Consider the following 16,651-nt stretch of genomic DNA (forward strand, 5'->3'; position numbering starts at 1 on the left):
TGTTGTCCTGCCTGTTATGATATATGGAAGTGAATGTTGGGCATGTCAGGAGAAACATAAAAAAATAAGCTGAACACAATAAAAATGGGCTACTTAAGAAGATGCCTTTGAACTGTGGTGCTGGAGAAGACTCTTAAGAGTCCCCTGGACTGCTAGGAGGTCCAACCAGTCAATCTTAAAGGAAATCAACCCTGACTGCTCATTGGAAGGATTGATAATGAAGCTCAAGCTCAGATACTTTGGTCACCTAATGCGAAGTGAGGACTCTTTGGAAAACACCCTGATACTGGGAAAGACTGAAGGCAAAAGGAGAAGGGGACAGCAGAGGATGAGATGGTTAGATAGCATCACTGAAGCAATGAGCATGAAACTGAGCAAACTCAGGAGGCAGTGAAGGACAGGAAGGTCTGGCATGATATGGTTCATGGGGTCACGAAAAGTTAGACATGACTTAATGACTGAACAACAACAACTTAAGAAGTAGAAAAACAAGAAGAGATAGGGTTAAGAATGACTGAATGTAGACTGAATACAAAAGTGAGTGATCAGTATGAAAGAAATACACTGAACTAGTTTGGTCAAACAGAGAGAATGAATGAAAATTGCACTATAAAGAAATTTTTAAAGGAAAAGTGAATGGGCTAAGGGGAAGGGAAAGGGGGAGAAACAGAACTAACCAGAAAAAATGTGGTTGGATGGAGTTGATGGAATCTTCAAAAATGGACAGTTGAGAAGTTAAAAGAACAAAAGGCAATGTATGACTCAGTGTAGGGATGTGGTGAAAACAAGGACAGTTTTGGTGTTTTGCCTCTTACAGTATTAGTGTTTGTTGCCAGTCACTAAAACCAAATACGTGGAAATTTGGGACTGATAAAAGGATGCACTTCTTTACACAATATATACTTAAACTCCAATTTAGATAGCTTAAAATCAGGACAGAAAGCCAATTTGATACAGTGGCTAAAGGCACCAGGTTAGAAACCAGGAGACCATGAATCAGAACATGAGTAAGTCTTGCCTTAAGAGAGCCAGTTCAGTGTAGTGGTTAAGGCATCAGGCTAGAAACTGGGAGACCATGAGTTCTAGTCCCATCATAGGCATGAAGCTAGCTGGGTGTCCTTGGGCCAGTCACTCTCTCTCAGCCCTAGGAAGCAGGCAATGGCAAACCACTTCCAAAATCTTGCCAAGAAAACTGCAGGGACTTGCCCAGGCAGTCGCCAGGAGTCAACACTTACTCGAAGGCACAGATACACACACACAAGTCCTGCCTTGGGCACAAAGCCAGTTGGGTAACTTTGGACCACTCCCTCTCTCAGCCCTAGGAAGAAGATAATGGCAAACCACTTTTGAAAATGTTGCCAAGAAAACTGCAGGCAGTTCAGGCAGTCGCCAAAAGTCAAGACTGACTTGAGGGCACAGAAATAAATAAATCAGAGCTACACACATTAGGGGAGAGGTCTATGAATAGTTACTAATCTTGATGGCTGTATTCTCCTTCCTGAATCATAAGTGGTAATTCCAGCTGCTGGGCACCAAAAGTGGAGAAGGACTATCATCTTCTTGTTCATATCTGTCAGCTTCTTAAATGTTTCTGGTTGACTGTTGCATGATATAGAATGCTGGACTATTTAGGTTGTTGGCCTCATCCAGTAGGACTCTTCTTATGTTTTTTAAAATGCTATTGCACAATTGTCCATGTGGGAAATGAGGTCAGGATCACTTAACACAGGAGCATAGTTTTTAAAATAATTCTTCACATGGAATAACCTTAATCAATAGGTGTTACAATAATCTCTCTATCTGCCCTGCCTCGATTTTTAAATGGTAATGGTGATACAAGGCACATTTATTCAGAAGGATATTGAGCATTTTAAAAGTCAGTGTGCTGTAGTAATTGAGGTGTCAGATTAGGACTGGGGAGAACTATGTTCAAATTTACCCTTAGCCATGGAAACTTGCTGGGTGACTTTGAGCCACTTTCTTTCAATCTAACTTATTTCACAGGACTGTTGTGTGGATAAAATAAAGATAAGTGCAAATAAGTCACCTAGGGCTCCTGAAGGAAAGGTAGAACATAAATGTAACAGACAGATATGTTGTTGGAATGCTGGTGTTCTGAAACTATATTCCTCACTGTTTCAGGGATTTGTTCTTTGATTTTGAGTTGATTGTTATTTTATTGGGCTGATAATTGATTACAAATCAGCTCTTGTGCTTTTAAAAAACTATTATTTCTATTTTTTTTTTAATTTGTGATCTCTGTCCAATCTTTCCCATTTAATCATTATTTCAGGTAGCTATCTTTGCTCTGTTTAAATTCTGGTTCACATGTTCATCTAATTGTTCAGGGTTTTTTTCTAGCAAAATGCCTACTATGAACCTAGTTGATTTTCTCTCTCTCTCTGTCTCTCTTCATCTACTCTTTCTCTTCTCCTCAACATCTTTTCTCAATTCTCAGTTTCATCTGCCATGGCAAAGTTAGCCCTCAATGAAACTGCAGGTGTTTTTCTCCCTGATGATTTCATCAATATTTTTCTGCAAGGAAAATAAAACTGTAAAACCCCTAAGGTGACAGTGTCTTTGAAAGCACCAAGCCCTCTCCAAATAAATAAAGAACAATATTTGTTTGGTGTTTTCATGTACACAGAGAAAAGACATGAAACTACAATGGTATCAGAAGACTATTGCTTGGAATAGCAATATTATGTAAATTACTAGCAGCTGAGAGAGGAAGTATCAAGATATACATCCAGACATCGGCCATATGTCACTATTCCTTTTACAACATTGTAAAGTGTATAAGAGAAAAGTGCCAAGGATCATACAACATGAAAAAACTAAGACTCACTTTCACAGGTCATCTTCTGTTCCATCTGAGGCCAACATGCAATGCCTGTATAAATTACTCTAGCTTCCCTGTAAGTCACAAAACCAATCCATGGTGATACAGTCCATTTTAGAATAGCTTGGTTTTTGATACACCTGTATACCTGCATGTCAGATATAAATAGCCTAATAAAAATATCATTTTCTAGTTATCTGAATAGCGGCCTAAACACAAAAACAATGGGTTTTAGTAACCTGACAACATACACAATCTTCATTTTTCAAAATTCAAATGTATTCCTACAAGGCTAGGGTTCCACCTCTTGGGGAGCATCTGTTAGCTAAAAAGCGTATGTTCTTCCACATGGTAAGGAAACTTTTCTCAAAGCTTGTAGGGTTCCTTCTTTCTCTAATTCAATACACATCTCTAAGGCTATTGATAAACCAGCCACACAACCACAGAACTGAAGTACAGTCATCTATGCAAAAGCGTTGTTTTGAGGAGGCTGCTCTTACTTTGTGCAGAACTTTATTATTCTTACCTTCACTGCTGGGATGGGCTTCTTTGGAACAAAACAGTTTCTCTCAAGCTGGGAAAGGAGGCTGCTCTGTTCTTTTAGTTTCAGCTTACTTTCAGTTATTATCTTCTTTCGTTGTTCAAGGTAGGGCCCAAAACTGGGAAGTTTCTATAAGAAATAGGAGATATGTAATTACTGCTACAGTCATGGCATCATTTTACACACAGGGGCGAGGAACTTATTCCCAGGTTTTTACTTCTAATGTCAGGCATATTGTATTGAGGATCTGAAAGCTAAACCAACCTCTTCTCCTCCTCGTGCTTCAGGTTCTTCTTTTAAATTTATTTCTAAAGTGCCATATGTGTATTTAGCTAATTAACCAAACATTTGCATTTGTTCTTAAAGTATGTTTTCTTTTTTAAAAATTGTAAATGCTGCATCTGGAACTGGGTTTGCTGGAAAGGTGAGGCGATCTTGTTACATCTCACAAAAACCTAGCTGATTGGTATTTTGCAGACAGCTGTGCTATCTGCCAGTCCTCCCACTCCACAAATTTAACACTTAGGATAAAGGACCGTGTATTGAACAAAGTATTATGAGCAAGTTTCCCCAGTGCCAAGCTATATATTTTGCATGGACATCATGAACACTTAATATACATAGCCAAATCTTGTATTGCAATTCTTCCTATTGCTGTCTGTCATTTTTATAGCTCTTAGTTGACAAGCAGACATCCCTCATGGGTCTCAAGCTGAGACCTCAGGAGTATTAGGATGTACTACTGCAACTATAAGTACTGTGGAAAATCATGTGGTCAACAGAAAATGAAATCCAGCTTGAGTGAGAACAAGGAAGGACAGATCTTAGAAAGGAACATTGCTTTTATCCATGACTAAGCTGTTAAATGGGATGGTAATATGATATATTGGTGCTTTGTACTTGTTCCAGTAAAGGAAAGGGGGAATCTTCTGAGCTGAAGAAATACCACCAACATTTGAGGCTGGTTAGAATGAAATCAGAAGAACGTATGGTTGCTAAATCTAAACACTGCAGAACAGAGAGTCAAATGTATTCATCTGGACTTTCTAAAATAGCTTTTATTCTTAAACATCACAAGCTACAAAATGATGAGCTGGAGAACATTTTTTTTATAGCTCATTCTGACACCAACATCAACAACACAGCAAGTAAAGGATATTTTAGGTAATTATTTCCAAAACTACTATAATTTCAGGTAAATGACAGCAATTTAATTTCACTTGGTTTAAATTTTTCTTAGAGGGTGAAGCTTTCCAGGCACCTAACAAAATTTAAAATTAAAAACAGAAGATAGAATGTTAAAAATACAATAATGATAAATACTGAAATTGTGTAACAATTAAAAGTCTGCAGAAAGAGATGTGTTTTTATACATTCTCTAAACACTGAGAGAATGGGGCCAATCACAACTCCAAAGGGAGTGAATTCCCAGAAAGTGCTGAGGAACAAAGAACAGAGTGCCAGTAAGATGGGACTCTGATAAAAGGGACACCTTCAAAAGGGTCTCTTCTGATCTTAACAATCAGACAGGTCCATAATGGGAGAAGCAGTTCCTTAAATTATCAGGTCTTAAGCCACTTAGGATTTTTGATTCAATACCATCATCTTAAATTGTCCTTGGGAAGCAACTGGCAACCAGTGCAGATCTTTCAGCAGAGGCATATGATGATCCTATACCTTGCACTAGTCAGCAGACTAGTTGCTGTGTTTTAGGCTAACCGCAACATCCAGACATTTTCCAAAGTTAGCCCCATATGAACCATGTTGCAATAATAAAGATGGGATGTAACCAAAGCATGACTAATTGTTGCTAACTCTGTCCAGAGATATGATTGGTTGATGGACAGAATTGTGCTCCTAATCACAAGAGCCAATTGCAAATCCAGCTAACAGCTGATAATCAAGGAGCTGCTTTTCCAGGAAGAGTGAAACTGCTCAAAGCAGGCTGCAACTGTACCCCAATCCAGTTTCTTACTTAGTAACAACATCTTAATCTTGTTTGGATTTCATTTCAGTATATTCTTCCTCATCTACTCTATTACTGTACTTAGGCAATGTTGCTTCCTTGGAATTAGAATGTAAGACAATACTGGAGACATAACAGGATAAGCAATTTATAATGGCGTTCAGAGATATTTTTGAGGAATGCCACCAGGACCTTGAATCAACAATGTCAGCTATGTTGTATGTTCTTATGAACAGTCCATTCCCAGAAGAAGCTGTTACAGAAAAAGATTTGGAAGTGATTATGGAGAACAGCATGAACAAGAATTTGTCATTGGATATACAAAAAAATCAGATCACGCTTTAAAAATTAAGAAGCAAATAAAAATGCCAATCCCAGAGAGTAATTGGAATTGTTTCTTCTTGCTGGACTTATGAAAGAGGTTTGCTAAAGTTTTGAAGAAATTCGAAACAAGGGTTAATAATAATTTGAATGGAGTAAAGAACAAGATTGTTTTAAGCAAAAGGAAGGAACATAAAGTTGGCTTATTTGAACAGGGTTGAAATGGGACATGTTATTTTGAGTGGTTCTTTCTGGACTTGCTGACATCTGGATTGAAAAAGCTTTGTGTATTGGATTTGCTTACAATTAAGAGTTGAGATATGGAATGATGAGCTTTATATTTGTTAAATAATGTTAATATTATAGGGTTCTGTTTGGACTTTTTGCTGACATCTGGATTGGAAAAGACATTGCTTATTGGACTTGCCTATAATTAAGAGTTCAGTTATGGGATGAAGAGTTTTATACTTGTTAATTAAGAGGAGATGAAGAGAGTGAAATTGTTTATACTTTTTGAAGTGAGGGTGGGAAGTTGCTTTCTTAGTTTTTTTCTTTTCTATTATTTCTTTCTTTTTTACCTTCTTGCACCTTTTACTCTCTCTATTTTTCTTTTTAGTTTGTATTATCTTTTATTGTTGTAGTTAAAATGTTTAATAAGAATTACATATATAAAAAAATTAGATGGCAAGAAAAAGTAGAGTATCATCAGCATATTGATGACTCCCAACTCCAAAATCCCAGATGACCTTCCCAGTCAGTTTCCTATAAGTATCGAGCACTATAGGGAATAACATGGAACTCTGTGAAACACCATAAGTCAAAGGACTAATTGTCAAACAGTATTTCCCCAGCACCATTTTGTTGACATGATCTGGTGAGACTAGAACCACTGTAAAACTGTGATAAGGCATAATCTTGCCAGGCAGTCCACTAAGATTCCACAGCTAATGGGGCTAAAAATGGTCGAAAGATCAAAACAGAAACAAAAACAAAAAACGCAGTAGACCACACCTACCATGTTTTAGGTTATCCATGAAGATGATCAAAATACCTTCCATATATTATTTTGCCAAAAGATCAAATGAAATAGATCCAGAAAGTCAATATAATTTAGATATGTATGGATCTATAAGGCCACTTATTCTTCCTGCAGGGAGGTATTGATCATCAGCCTCAATCATATGGCTACTTCCATCAATCAGGAGAGCTGACAGGTAAGCAGGTGGTAGCTTTTATCTGCCATACACTTGAACACATATCTACAAGCACCCTCAATCCAAAATAACAGAAAGAAGAACTACTAAGGCTACATCCCTATGAGTTGCCTCAATGTACTCATAGCATACTGCTCTTTTGGCTCCCTTCCTCCAAAATCTTGGACAAGATCCCAGACAGAACAGAAGAATAATAGAACCTGCTTTGCGCAGATACAATGAAGGTAAAGAAGTAAACAGTAGAAGTTCAGATAAGCCTTCAGATAGGACTCCCTCTATAGATCATTAGAGTTGATCTATCCCCAGAGCTCTTCCACTTGTGTTCCACCTGATAATCATCCACTTCATACATTGTAAACCAAGGAGATGATGTGACTCTGTGAGAAAGAAGATGCCTAAGATAAACTGTCAACTCTCTGGCCCATCCATATTCTACAGATTAGCCAGGGCAGCAACAGCATTTCCAACAAATGAGAAGAACATTCCACAAATGCTTTCAGAAAACATCCAGATTCACCAGACGCCAGAGTCAGAACATTTTAACCAGTGCTTTGGTTTATATTGGTCTCTGGTTTATACTAGAAATCATGGTTCCTCTACTTTCATAATACCAGTTTCACCTGAACAAAAATGAGTGTGTGCCCTGCTGCATGTGTTGGGCTGGATATCATGAAAGATATGAAGTTCTGTCTAGTTCTTGACTGGGCAATCTCAGTCAAGATATTGATACTGAAATCCCCAAGGATATGGAATACAGCGTAATACATTGACATGTCCAAGATCACCTTGGTTAATTCAGGAAGAAAGGCTCTTAGGCAGCAGGTTGGATGGTACATAACAGTATTGTTATATTGTTCTGGCTACTTAATGAAGGAACACATACTTAAAAGTAGCAAAATGCTATATGGAGCCTCTGGTCAGCACCAGAGAACATGGCTAATCCATCTTCCTGCTCTACAATACTAGCCTGCTTACCACAGAGTTGCTTGCTAGAAAAAGTGGGGAGAGATTAATTCCTCCCTCTTCTGTTAGCCAGGTCTGCATGTTACATATCAGATCAGCATTTTGTTCTGGATTAAATCCTATATAATGGATGTTTTACCAGAAACAGATACAGCATTAAAGAGAGCCAACATCACTGTCACCTTGACATACTTCATGACTCTGCAACCTGAAATATAGGGAAGCCAGCCACTGACCTGCTATCCTTTCCCTTTAATCGCTAGGTTGTAGCTTCCCAGCCATAGGCATCTGCAAGGTGGTTAAGTGTCAGCCCTTCAAGGTAGACCAGACTAGGAAACCAAAGTTCTTAATGCTAATATTTATCATAAGGTTACAGTAACAGAATAGCCCCCTCCCTCCCTTTATCTTTGTAAAAACCAGGGAGGGTCCTGTCTGAGATGCTTTCTCAAATTACTTTTCTGCCCTGGACTCAGATTTCTTTTATCTGACTGTTGTCTTGGTTGTGGCTTCTCCTGTTCCTCAAGGTTATTCCTTTTTCCCATTATAACAAGTGATGAAACATGAATTGCAATGTTCTGATACAATTTCCATCCTTTCATGCAATGTTGTGACACAAATATGAAAGGACGGAGCATGACATCATGACATTACAGGACACATTTTGTAATTAGGCATCCTTTTGGTTAGGAACCTATGCCTCCAGCAAATCACCCCCACTGATTACAACTTTAATATTCAGATACACTCCCCTGATCATTTCTGTATTCCTTTCTTTTTGCCACCATACTTCATCTACATCATTCGGAGAAGTTCTTCAATATGTTATTCTTCCCTCCTTTTAGCTAATTCCTCTGGAAATATAAATTGCTACCTTACTGCTATTATGTCAAAATAAATGATATAGGCATTATATTTTAATTAGGGAAACAGGTGGCTGAAACCTATCATGAAAAGGTGCAAGGAGCAAAGTAGTGACCAGCAAATTCCTTCTGGCTTAATTTCATACTGGGATAATGAACTGAATTATTTTCCAGAAAAGGAAAGCAAAGCAAAAGAAGGCAATTCCCCAAACCCACTTCTAATCCTGCTGTGTTTAATAACATCACTGGAAGAATGACAGAAACAGAATTCCTTCCCTATGGGTACCCTACACAGTGAGCCTCCAAACTATGGAACACTGAAACTCTCTTCATTTCCAGTACAAAGAATGCTGAAAAAATGGAGCTTTCCTAAAGAACCTAATATTTGTGTAAAGGGAAACCTAAATAACTCAAGTTCTAGGATGATAACATAGCAGTGTTCTAGGTATATGAGAGATGAGAAATTACTTCCCAATATTACTACCGAAATCCAGTAGAGGAGTGAAGATGAGAACATTTCTTCCAATTCAGATTACATTTTATCTGAAAGGTACTATGTGGAACTTAGAGCAGGTACTGGAATACATTACAAATTTGGCACATTTTTATTACAAACTGAAGTATTACTGAGATTTTGCATTATCCCTACTCATGATACAAGTATACTACAATATAGACTGCAAGATTTGGGGTAGCTGGAGGAAACTGGAAAGTATAATGGTGCAAAATTGATCCCCACAGAACAATTTGTTTATACATTGTACACTTCGGGATTGGTATCATGGAAGTCCTACATTTTTAAAATTCTGGTGTATATAAATACATTCTTGTACAATGTAAAATGACATGTTTATTTTCATATTAGCAGGGAAATGAATGCAATGAATAGAACAGAACTTGGGGAAGCAAAACCACTTACTTAATATTTTACTTTTACTTCCCTTTACAGCAAATGGATTTGCCACAAAACTTTATAAAGCATGCTCTTAGATTATTTTGACATGGCAGTTAGAGGGATATTGGATCTGTTAATATAATGGCAGTAAGTTCTAAGCAAACTCTAGAAAGTGCTAATTTTATTCATTTCACTGTTTGACCTTACTGAGCTTAATCTTTAGCCTGTGGGCTTGCTTTCACATAATACAGCAATGGGGAAGAATGCTAAATTCCAAATGCTGCCAGCTAGAAACCTCAGAATGCTGGTTCCAATTTCTGAACATGCCAGTGCCAACAGATAATGACAATATGTCAGCTGGATAAAGCCGGCTTCAACTCAGGAAGGTAATCATGATCTTTGACCTACCAAATATTGCTATGAATCAAAACAAGTTGATAGTGTTGGCTTCTTTAAAAATGGAATATGCTGTGGGACAACCCTACCTCCCTTTTCATTATCTGGAAACACTTAATCAAACTAAGTAAGCCAAGTTAAATAAGAACGTCATACTCATTCAATGCAATACACTATCACTTTCAGATAAAACTTGGTGTATCACGTTAAATATAGATTTCCTGCACTGACAGGACACCTATTTCCAATTCCTCTCCTCCCACTTAACAGTTCACACTGAAATTTATGTTTATTGTTTGTTATTAATTTTGTGACAATCCAAGCAAGCTAAAACTATTTTGTCCACGGAGTGGGAAGTGGGAGTTTATGCAAAATAATTCATATATCAAATGATTCTACTGAACTAGAATCAGGTGTTTTGAAACAAACTGCCTACTGCTACCTGAATTCCTACTTAGGTTTAAACACTTAAAATCTCATCAATCTCTTAAAAAAAGAAAAAAGAAAAGAAAAGAAAGATTATTTAAATGGAGAAATCCCAAAGAGTGAAGAATTGTATAAAATGTCCCAGCATTAACTTTGCATCATGCACCAGACCACTATGTAATCTAAGAGCCATGAATCAGTCTGATTTAGATGAATGTTGACAAAAAGAAGCTATTTAGGAAGCTTTGCTTTTTCCAACAGCTGATGACGATGATAGGAAGCAGCCTCCTGTTATAGCTGAAGTATATTTGAATCAGGGAAGGCTTAACAAGAACCATTACTGTATCTAAGAACAGGTGAGCAGAATACCAGCTGGCTTCTGCCATTGAGCTGGAACAATCTGGAATACCTACAAGCCCATAAGAGTGGAAGTATCAGACTTCCTGAAATTACTCAAAACAGGACAAATTGCAATGGAGTAGGGGTAAGACAAGCTTCAGCCATAAACATATCTCTAAAAATTCAGTGAGGCTGCTAGAATTCTACCATTATAAATCCTTGCCCCCTGAATTTCTCTTATCTAGTTGCCTTGGCATTCTGGCTGTTTTATAGCTTACTGATTTATGTGGTAGCTCCAGTTTCTCTCCATTCATGTGATCTTCCAGCTTTGATCTTCAGACAGCTTACTGACCATTATGTGCCTTTTCTGCCTTTGTTTAACTTCAGCAGTCATTAAGTAAAATGCAAAGCAAAATGGGAGATACCTTTAATTTTGAAATCATATGATGGAATCTCTGTCACCTATTGCCATTCTTCCAAATATTTATTGACTTCAGACTTCAAAAAATTACTTTTAGATGTTTCATTATGCTGCATTTGGCAACAGCTGCAGCCTAAATAAACAGGATAAATACCTTCAAAGACCATTTGATGTACTGGCAGCTATCAAAACAATTCAATTATATCTTATTTTCAAAATGGTTTAAGCATATTTTCAAGAAGGTACATGAAAAGCTAGGTGCCAGCCTGCTTGAAACTTCATGGAAAAAAGTGGTACCCTCAAAACTTCTTAATGGTCACGTAATGTTGTAAAACATTAATATTTTTGTTGATAGACAAAATATAAGACATATGAAGCTTGGGCATGCTGATCACAGTAGCTGATAGTATGTAATAAGTACTTAGGATCTTTTAATGTTCATACTCTTTATAACAAACAATTGTGCAAAGTATATGAATACTATTATTCCTTTACTGCATATAGTGAAATTGAGGCTGAGAAACAAACAATGGCTTGCCTAAGGCCATCTAATGGTCATGGCACAAGCAAGATTCACATCATGAATTCAGCAGTCCATAGCTCAGATTTGTTAACCAATATAGTATGTATGTGTATCTGTATATCTGTTGTTCATAATAGCTTTTGAGGAGAAGCTATCTGAGCACAGAAAGGTCAAATTTCAACAGCAGGTATTATATTCCTCAAAGGTCATTCTTAGGATGACCCAAGTCTGCTGCTTGAAAACAAGGCATTTCTACAATTGGAAGCCTTTCCATTTATTATTATAACACTAACAAACAATTTTATATCATGTGAAACTATCCAACATCAAATATGGTAGACCTCTTCATCACTTTGGTTTAAGAACCATAGTATAGCGTGACACACTCTCTCTCTTTTAATCCAAAGGCAAATCTCTTGCACTAGGCTTCCAAAAACAACATTGTAACTGATGAACTGTACAAATCTCCTGCAACCATCTGATTTTTGCTTCAGTATTTCTCAAGGGATTCATTCACTGATGAATTTGTCCTCACTGGATAAACTAAATCCTATTCATTTAAAGATAGCTATATCTATCAGTAGAGCTGTTTCTATCAAGATATAAAAAGCATTAGACTGTCAATAGAGAACTCACAACATAATGAATCAACAATGAAACATTAAGCCAGCAAAGCTTTAAGGTGAATAAGCCAGTTCTGGTTGCAATTTATTCACAGATCAATCTAAATTCAATTGAGCATATTATGAACTAGGGGCTGGTTACCTAATAGAGATAGCTGAGTGATACCTCCATTTTCAGATTACTGTAATTTCTTAAATGCCTGCCCTCCAAACTTTTGCTATATTTGAAGAAGAGGAAAATAATATGGACAGTATTATAGTCTGCTACTATTCTGATAAAAAGTAAAGAACTAAAGAAACCTTGCTCTGAATACACAAATGCTACACTTTATTAACATTATTAACATTTATTATCTCCACTATGACAAATATATAAATATAAATATAAATATATATATATGCAATAACCTGCATGGATATATTTGTATATAAAAGTACGTGTGGAGAAATAAAGGACAGGGAGAAATGCAATAAGTGTACTGTATCAAGGGCTATTGCTGATTCCGGAAGGAAAGAAAATAGCATTTTAGAAAGCAAGATCCAAAATCTCCATCTCAAATATGTTCATGATACAATTCCAAGCAGCAGCATATATTAAGAATATTTGTGATTATTTTCTTTTCTTTACCTCATAATAATAACTTCAATGTTTTGAACACATGCCAGATAACCTTTTGAAAAAGAATGCTATTGGCATCTTAAAACATTTGCAAAACAAAACATTTTTGTTGTTTTAAATAATAGCCATTCAGTGTATAGAATCAGCTCATCTGTCTGATCTTCTGAAATGTCACAGCTTAAAGAAACAAGTGTCCCCACAGTGTTTTCTTGGGTTTTGGTGTCCCCCCCCCCTCTTTCAGGGAATATTATTATAAAAATAGTTTCCTGAGTATGAAAATTAAAACCAAATCAAAACAAAAATCCCACGTTCTTTTCACTCAATCTTTTATTGGTGACTTCTCTATCTGTATTTTCCTTGCTCTTTTCTATCCCTAATGGGAAAAAAAAATCTTTTGACTTTTGCTTTCCAAACACATTTCATACCATGTGCATCCTGTTTAGAGATTAAAAAGAATTCCACTATTAATCTACTATCGTGAAAAGAACTTCACCAATTCATTTCACTCCCAGAGGGTGAACACTAATCAGAATAAAGTCCAGCTAGCTATTCAGTGCCCTGGTCATCCCAGACATGCTAAGGAAGAAGCATTTCACCCGATGTCAGCACATGGGGATTTAAAAAGTTAAAGTAACAAGAAATACCCCCCCCCCCAAATAATCATTTGTTACATTTTAGAAAGAAAGGGCAACTCCTTACTGCTTCCCTGATCCACTTAGGGAAAAAAATTCTACATTTTTCTTAAATCAAATAATTGGTTAAAAAAAAAATTACACAAAAATCTATTTGCAAAAGGACAGAAAAGTAGAGCAGACCTTATTCTGGTCCACTTATCTCTAATCCCATTTTATACATTAGCTTTTAAAGTCATTGTAAATAGAAATATGGTCATGATACTATATAGACAATGCATTTATTAAGATGTCATTTGACTAGCTGAAGGAACTGATCAATGAATTGGTCACTGAATTTTGCAGATAGGAACATTCAAAGCAAAAATGGAAAGCCCTGCCCCAGTGTAATAACTGTAGGCATTTTGACTGAACATCAGTGAAATTCCCCTAGAGGGTGTGCATGCATTATATTTTGCCTACAGAACATCTGTGGAAACTCAAAAGAAAATAAAAACCAAAACCAAATCCCCCAAAACCTGAAATTTGGTAACATAGTGAAATTTAATGGGAAGGATTTTGCATATACTCACTTTATAGCTGAACAACAAGGAATGTGGTTTTCCTCCATCAAGAAATGTGGTACATATTATTGATGTTCTCACATCCATTCCTTGGTGGTTTTACTTGAATAGGAATCTCTAAATTTGGCTTCATATGATAGTCTGAGTGAAAGTCAGTAGCAACTTTACTAATCATAACACCTGCCTCTTTTCCTTTACTTTCTTATTAATAGCAATGCTCTTTTTTGTTGTTTAAGTTTTATGCAGTATTCTTGATCTGGATTGTCATCTTTGAAACATGAAAAAATATGAGTGAATATTTTTTGCAGCAGTACACTAGCATTTGGGGTTCTAAAGATGACTTGTTTGGTCTACTTATTATGAAATATTCATCAAACACATGCACATCACATGTATACACATACAAGAACAGAAACTAAACACAGTTATGTTCATTGAATACTTGATTAACAAGAGTGCCAAAGTGAATGATTTCTCTGTAAGATGAAGTTGGGAGGTGCAAGCAATGGAAATATTTCTACTTCATGAACATCTGGCCATCTGTCATTTTACAGACAATAACATTTTATATGAACAAAAGAGACTTGAATTTATCAGGAATTCCTTCAGTAAAGAATGTGTTTAATTTAGATTGCAATCCTGTGGAAAGTACATGAAAGTAAGTCCCCACTGAATTCAATGGGATTTACTTCTGAGTAAACGTGTGGGATTTGCAACGCACATTATCTTCTTTCTGTGATTTCCATATATTATCATATTCATGACACTATGAGATGAAAGGCATTCTACTTACTCTCTAACTGGAACATAAAAAAGAAATTAAAACACTGGCAAGCACTTTGTCTTCAGTTTGTTGGGCATATATGAGAAAGAGCTTCCCACCCATTTATGTAAATGAAATTCTGACAGTTTAAAAGACTAAGTTGTAGCAAAGATGACAGCAGCCTGTCTATTAATAAATACCTAACATACTAACAAATGCTACTACTTTCTGCTTTCTCTAAACCCTCAATCTAGGAAAAAAAACAGTGCTATGCTGGCAAAGCTTGTATAAATAGCATCTAGGTTCTTAGGGTATTTTAACAAGTACTGCTTGCAATGCTTTTCTCATACAGTATGCAAACAAAAGGAAAAAGCTATATACAGATTTGACCTTATGGATTTGATTACATAAATAACCCATCTTTCACTTAGGTACTAAAGGCAATACACATAAGAGTTCCCCTTCAGTGTATCCTCAGAACAACAACTCTATTTGGTTGACAGATCCTTAATTGGTCCAGAGTCACCCAGTGAGCCCCATGGTGAAATGGTGAATTCATTTTACCATGAGGCTACTCCATCATCTTAACTATTCCCTACTCCATCATCTTAACTATTTCACCACATTGGCTGTCTTTAAAAAAATACTTTCTATATGCTGTTTCATGTCAGTAATGATTCATTCTGGACTTTACATTGATTTATTTATATATTTACTAATGCTTATATGCTGCTCCAATCAAAAGCTATTTTAAGGCCCTCTTGATGCCTTTTCTTTTTTAAAAAAGCACTGATCATTCCTGTTACTGAAAAGTAACTGATTACTTGAACTACAATTAATACTGAATTGAAGGGTATACGTATAAACAAGGGCTAGGTAGGGCTCCATTACAAGTTGGTCAGGGTTCCTGATTTTGTCACCCATTGATTTTCTCTTGACACATCCACTGAGCTGGTTTGTAACAGTGCAACAACAACAACAAGATGCAAACTACCTTGTGAAAATGAGATTTATTGGGAAGATGTGTGATTGGCTGCTAGGATGCCATGCCTCAACCTGGCTTCAGCCAGCAATTATGCTAGAAGTTGGAGGAGTGCTGTGTTTAGTGAGGAAAATCCCTTGGAAGAGTGAATGAGAAGACAATCCTTCTTAGAGAGAATAGCCATAGCAACAGGAAGGAGACAGCAATGAAAGGATGTTCTAGCATTGGGCTTTGAAACCCTGATGGTTCACCCAAATGCAGCCAATTTTGTATCACTAGAGCTCTGCCTCTTGACATGGGTTCAGGAGAATGTTTTAAAAAACTAATAGGTTCCATGCCCTGAAAAAGTTTGAAAGCCCCTGGCCTAGAATAAGCACACATAGTAGAAGGGATGAGGAAGGAGAGGAGTTGGAGTAAGGCATGAGATACTCTTCATTCATCCTGAGATCACACCTTACAATGGCCATGAGGTAAGTGAGACATAGCTTTAGAAGGGTAGAGAAAGGACATAAAATGCTGGTGGGTAGAACTGTCATAGCCTCAGCTTACAGACTCTATTCTATCAGAAATAGTTCTTTCACAGGAATGAGTGAAGGGAGATCCTGTTGCTATTAAGATTCAGTGTCCATGAGAGTATGATCACATTAGACCAGTGTTTGTCAACCTTAGCAACTTTAAGATATGTGGACTTCAACTTCCTGGCTAGGGAATTTTGGGAGTTGAGGTCCACATATCTTAAAGTTGCCAAGGTTGAGAAACACT

At 36.8% G+C, this 16,651-nt stretch overlaps 1 protein-coding gene across 4 annotated transcripts in view; it reads right to left on the reverse strand.

Annotated features, from left to right (window-relative positions):
- Positions 1 to 16,651, reverse strand: part of DPYD (dihydropyrimidine dehydrogenase) — a 578,647-nt gene that overhangs the window by 20,752 nt on the left and 541,244 nt on the right. For all 4 annotated transcript variants that reach the window (XM_088153490.1, XM_088153491.1, XM_088153492.1 and 1 more), the window contains one exon: positions 3,369 to 3,512. In XM_088153490.1, the coding sequence (XP_088009616.1) occupies positions 3,369 to 3,512 (144 nt within the window). The remainder of the gene's footprint in view (positions 1 to 3,368; positions 3,513 to 16,651) is intronic.

This window comes from Python bivittatus, unplaced genomic scaffold (assembly GCF_059951505.1).
Source record: "Python bivittatus isolate LINGU-HERP-01145 unplaced genomic scaffold, Pbiv_v1 ctg000700_np1212, whole genome shotgun sequence".
Lineage (NCBI taxonomy): Eukaryota > Metazoa > Chordata > Lepidosauria > Squamata > Pythonidae > Python > Python bivittatus.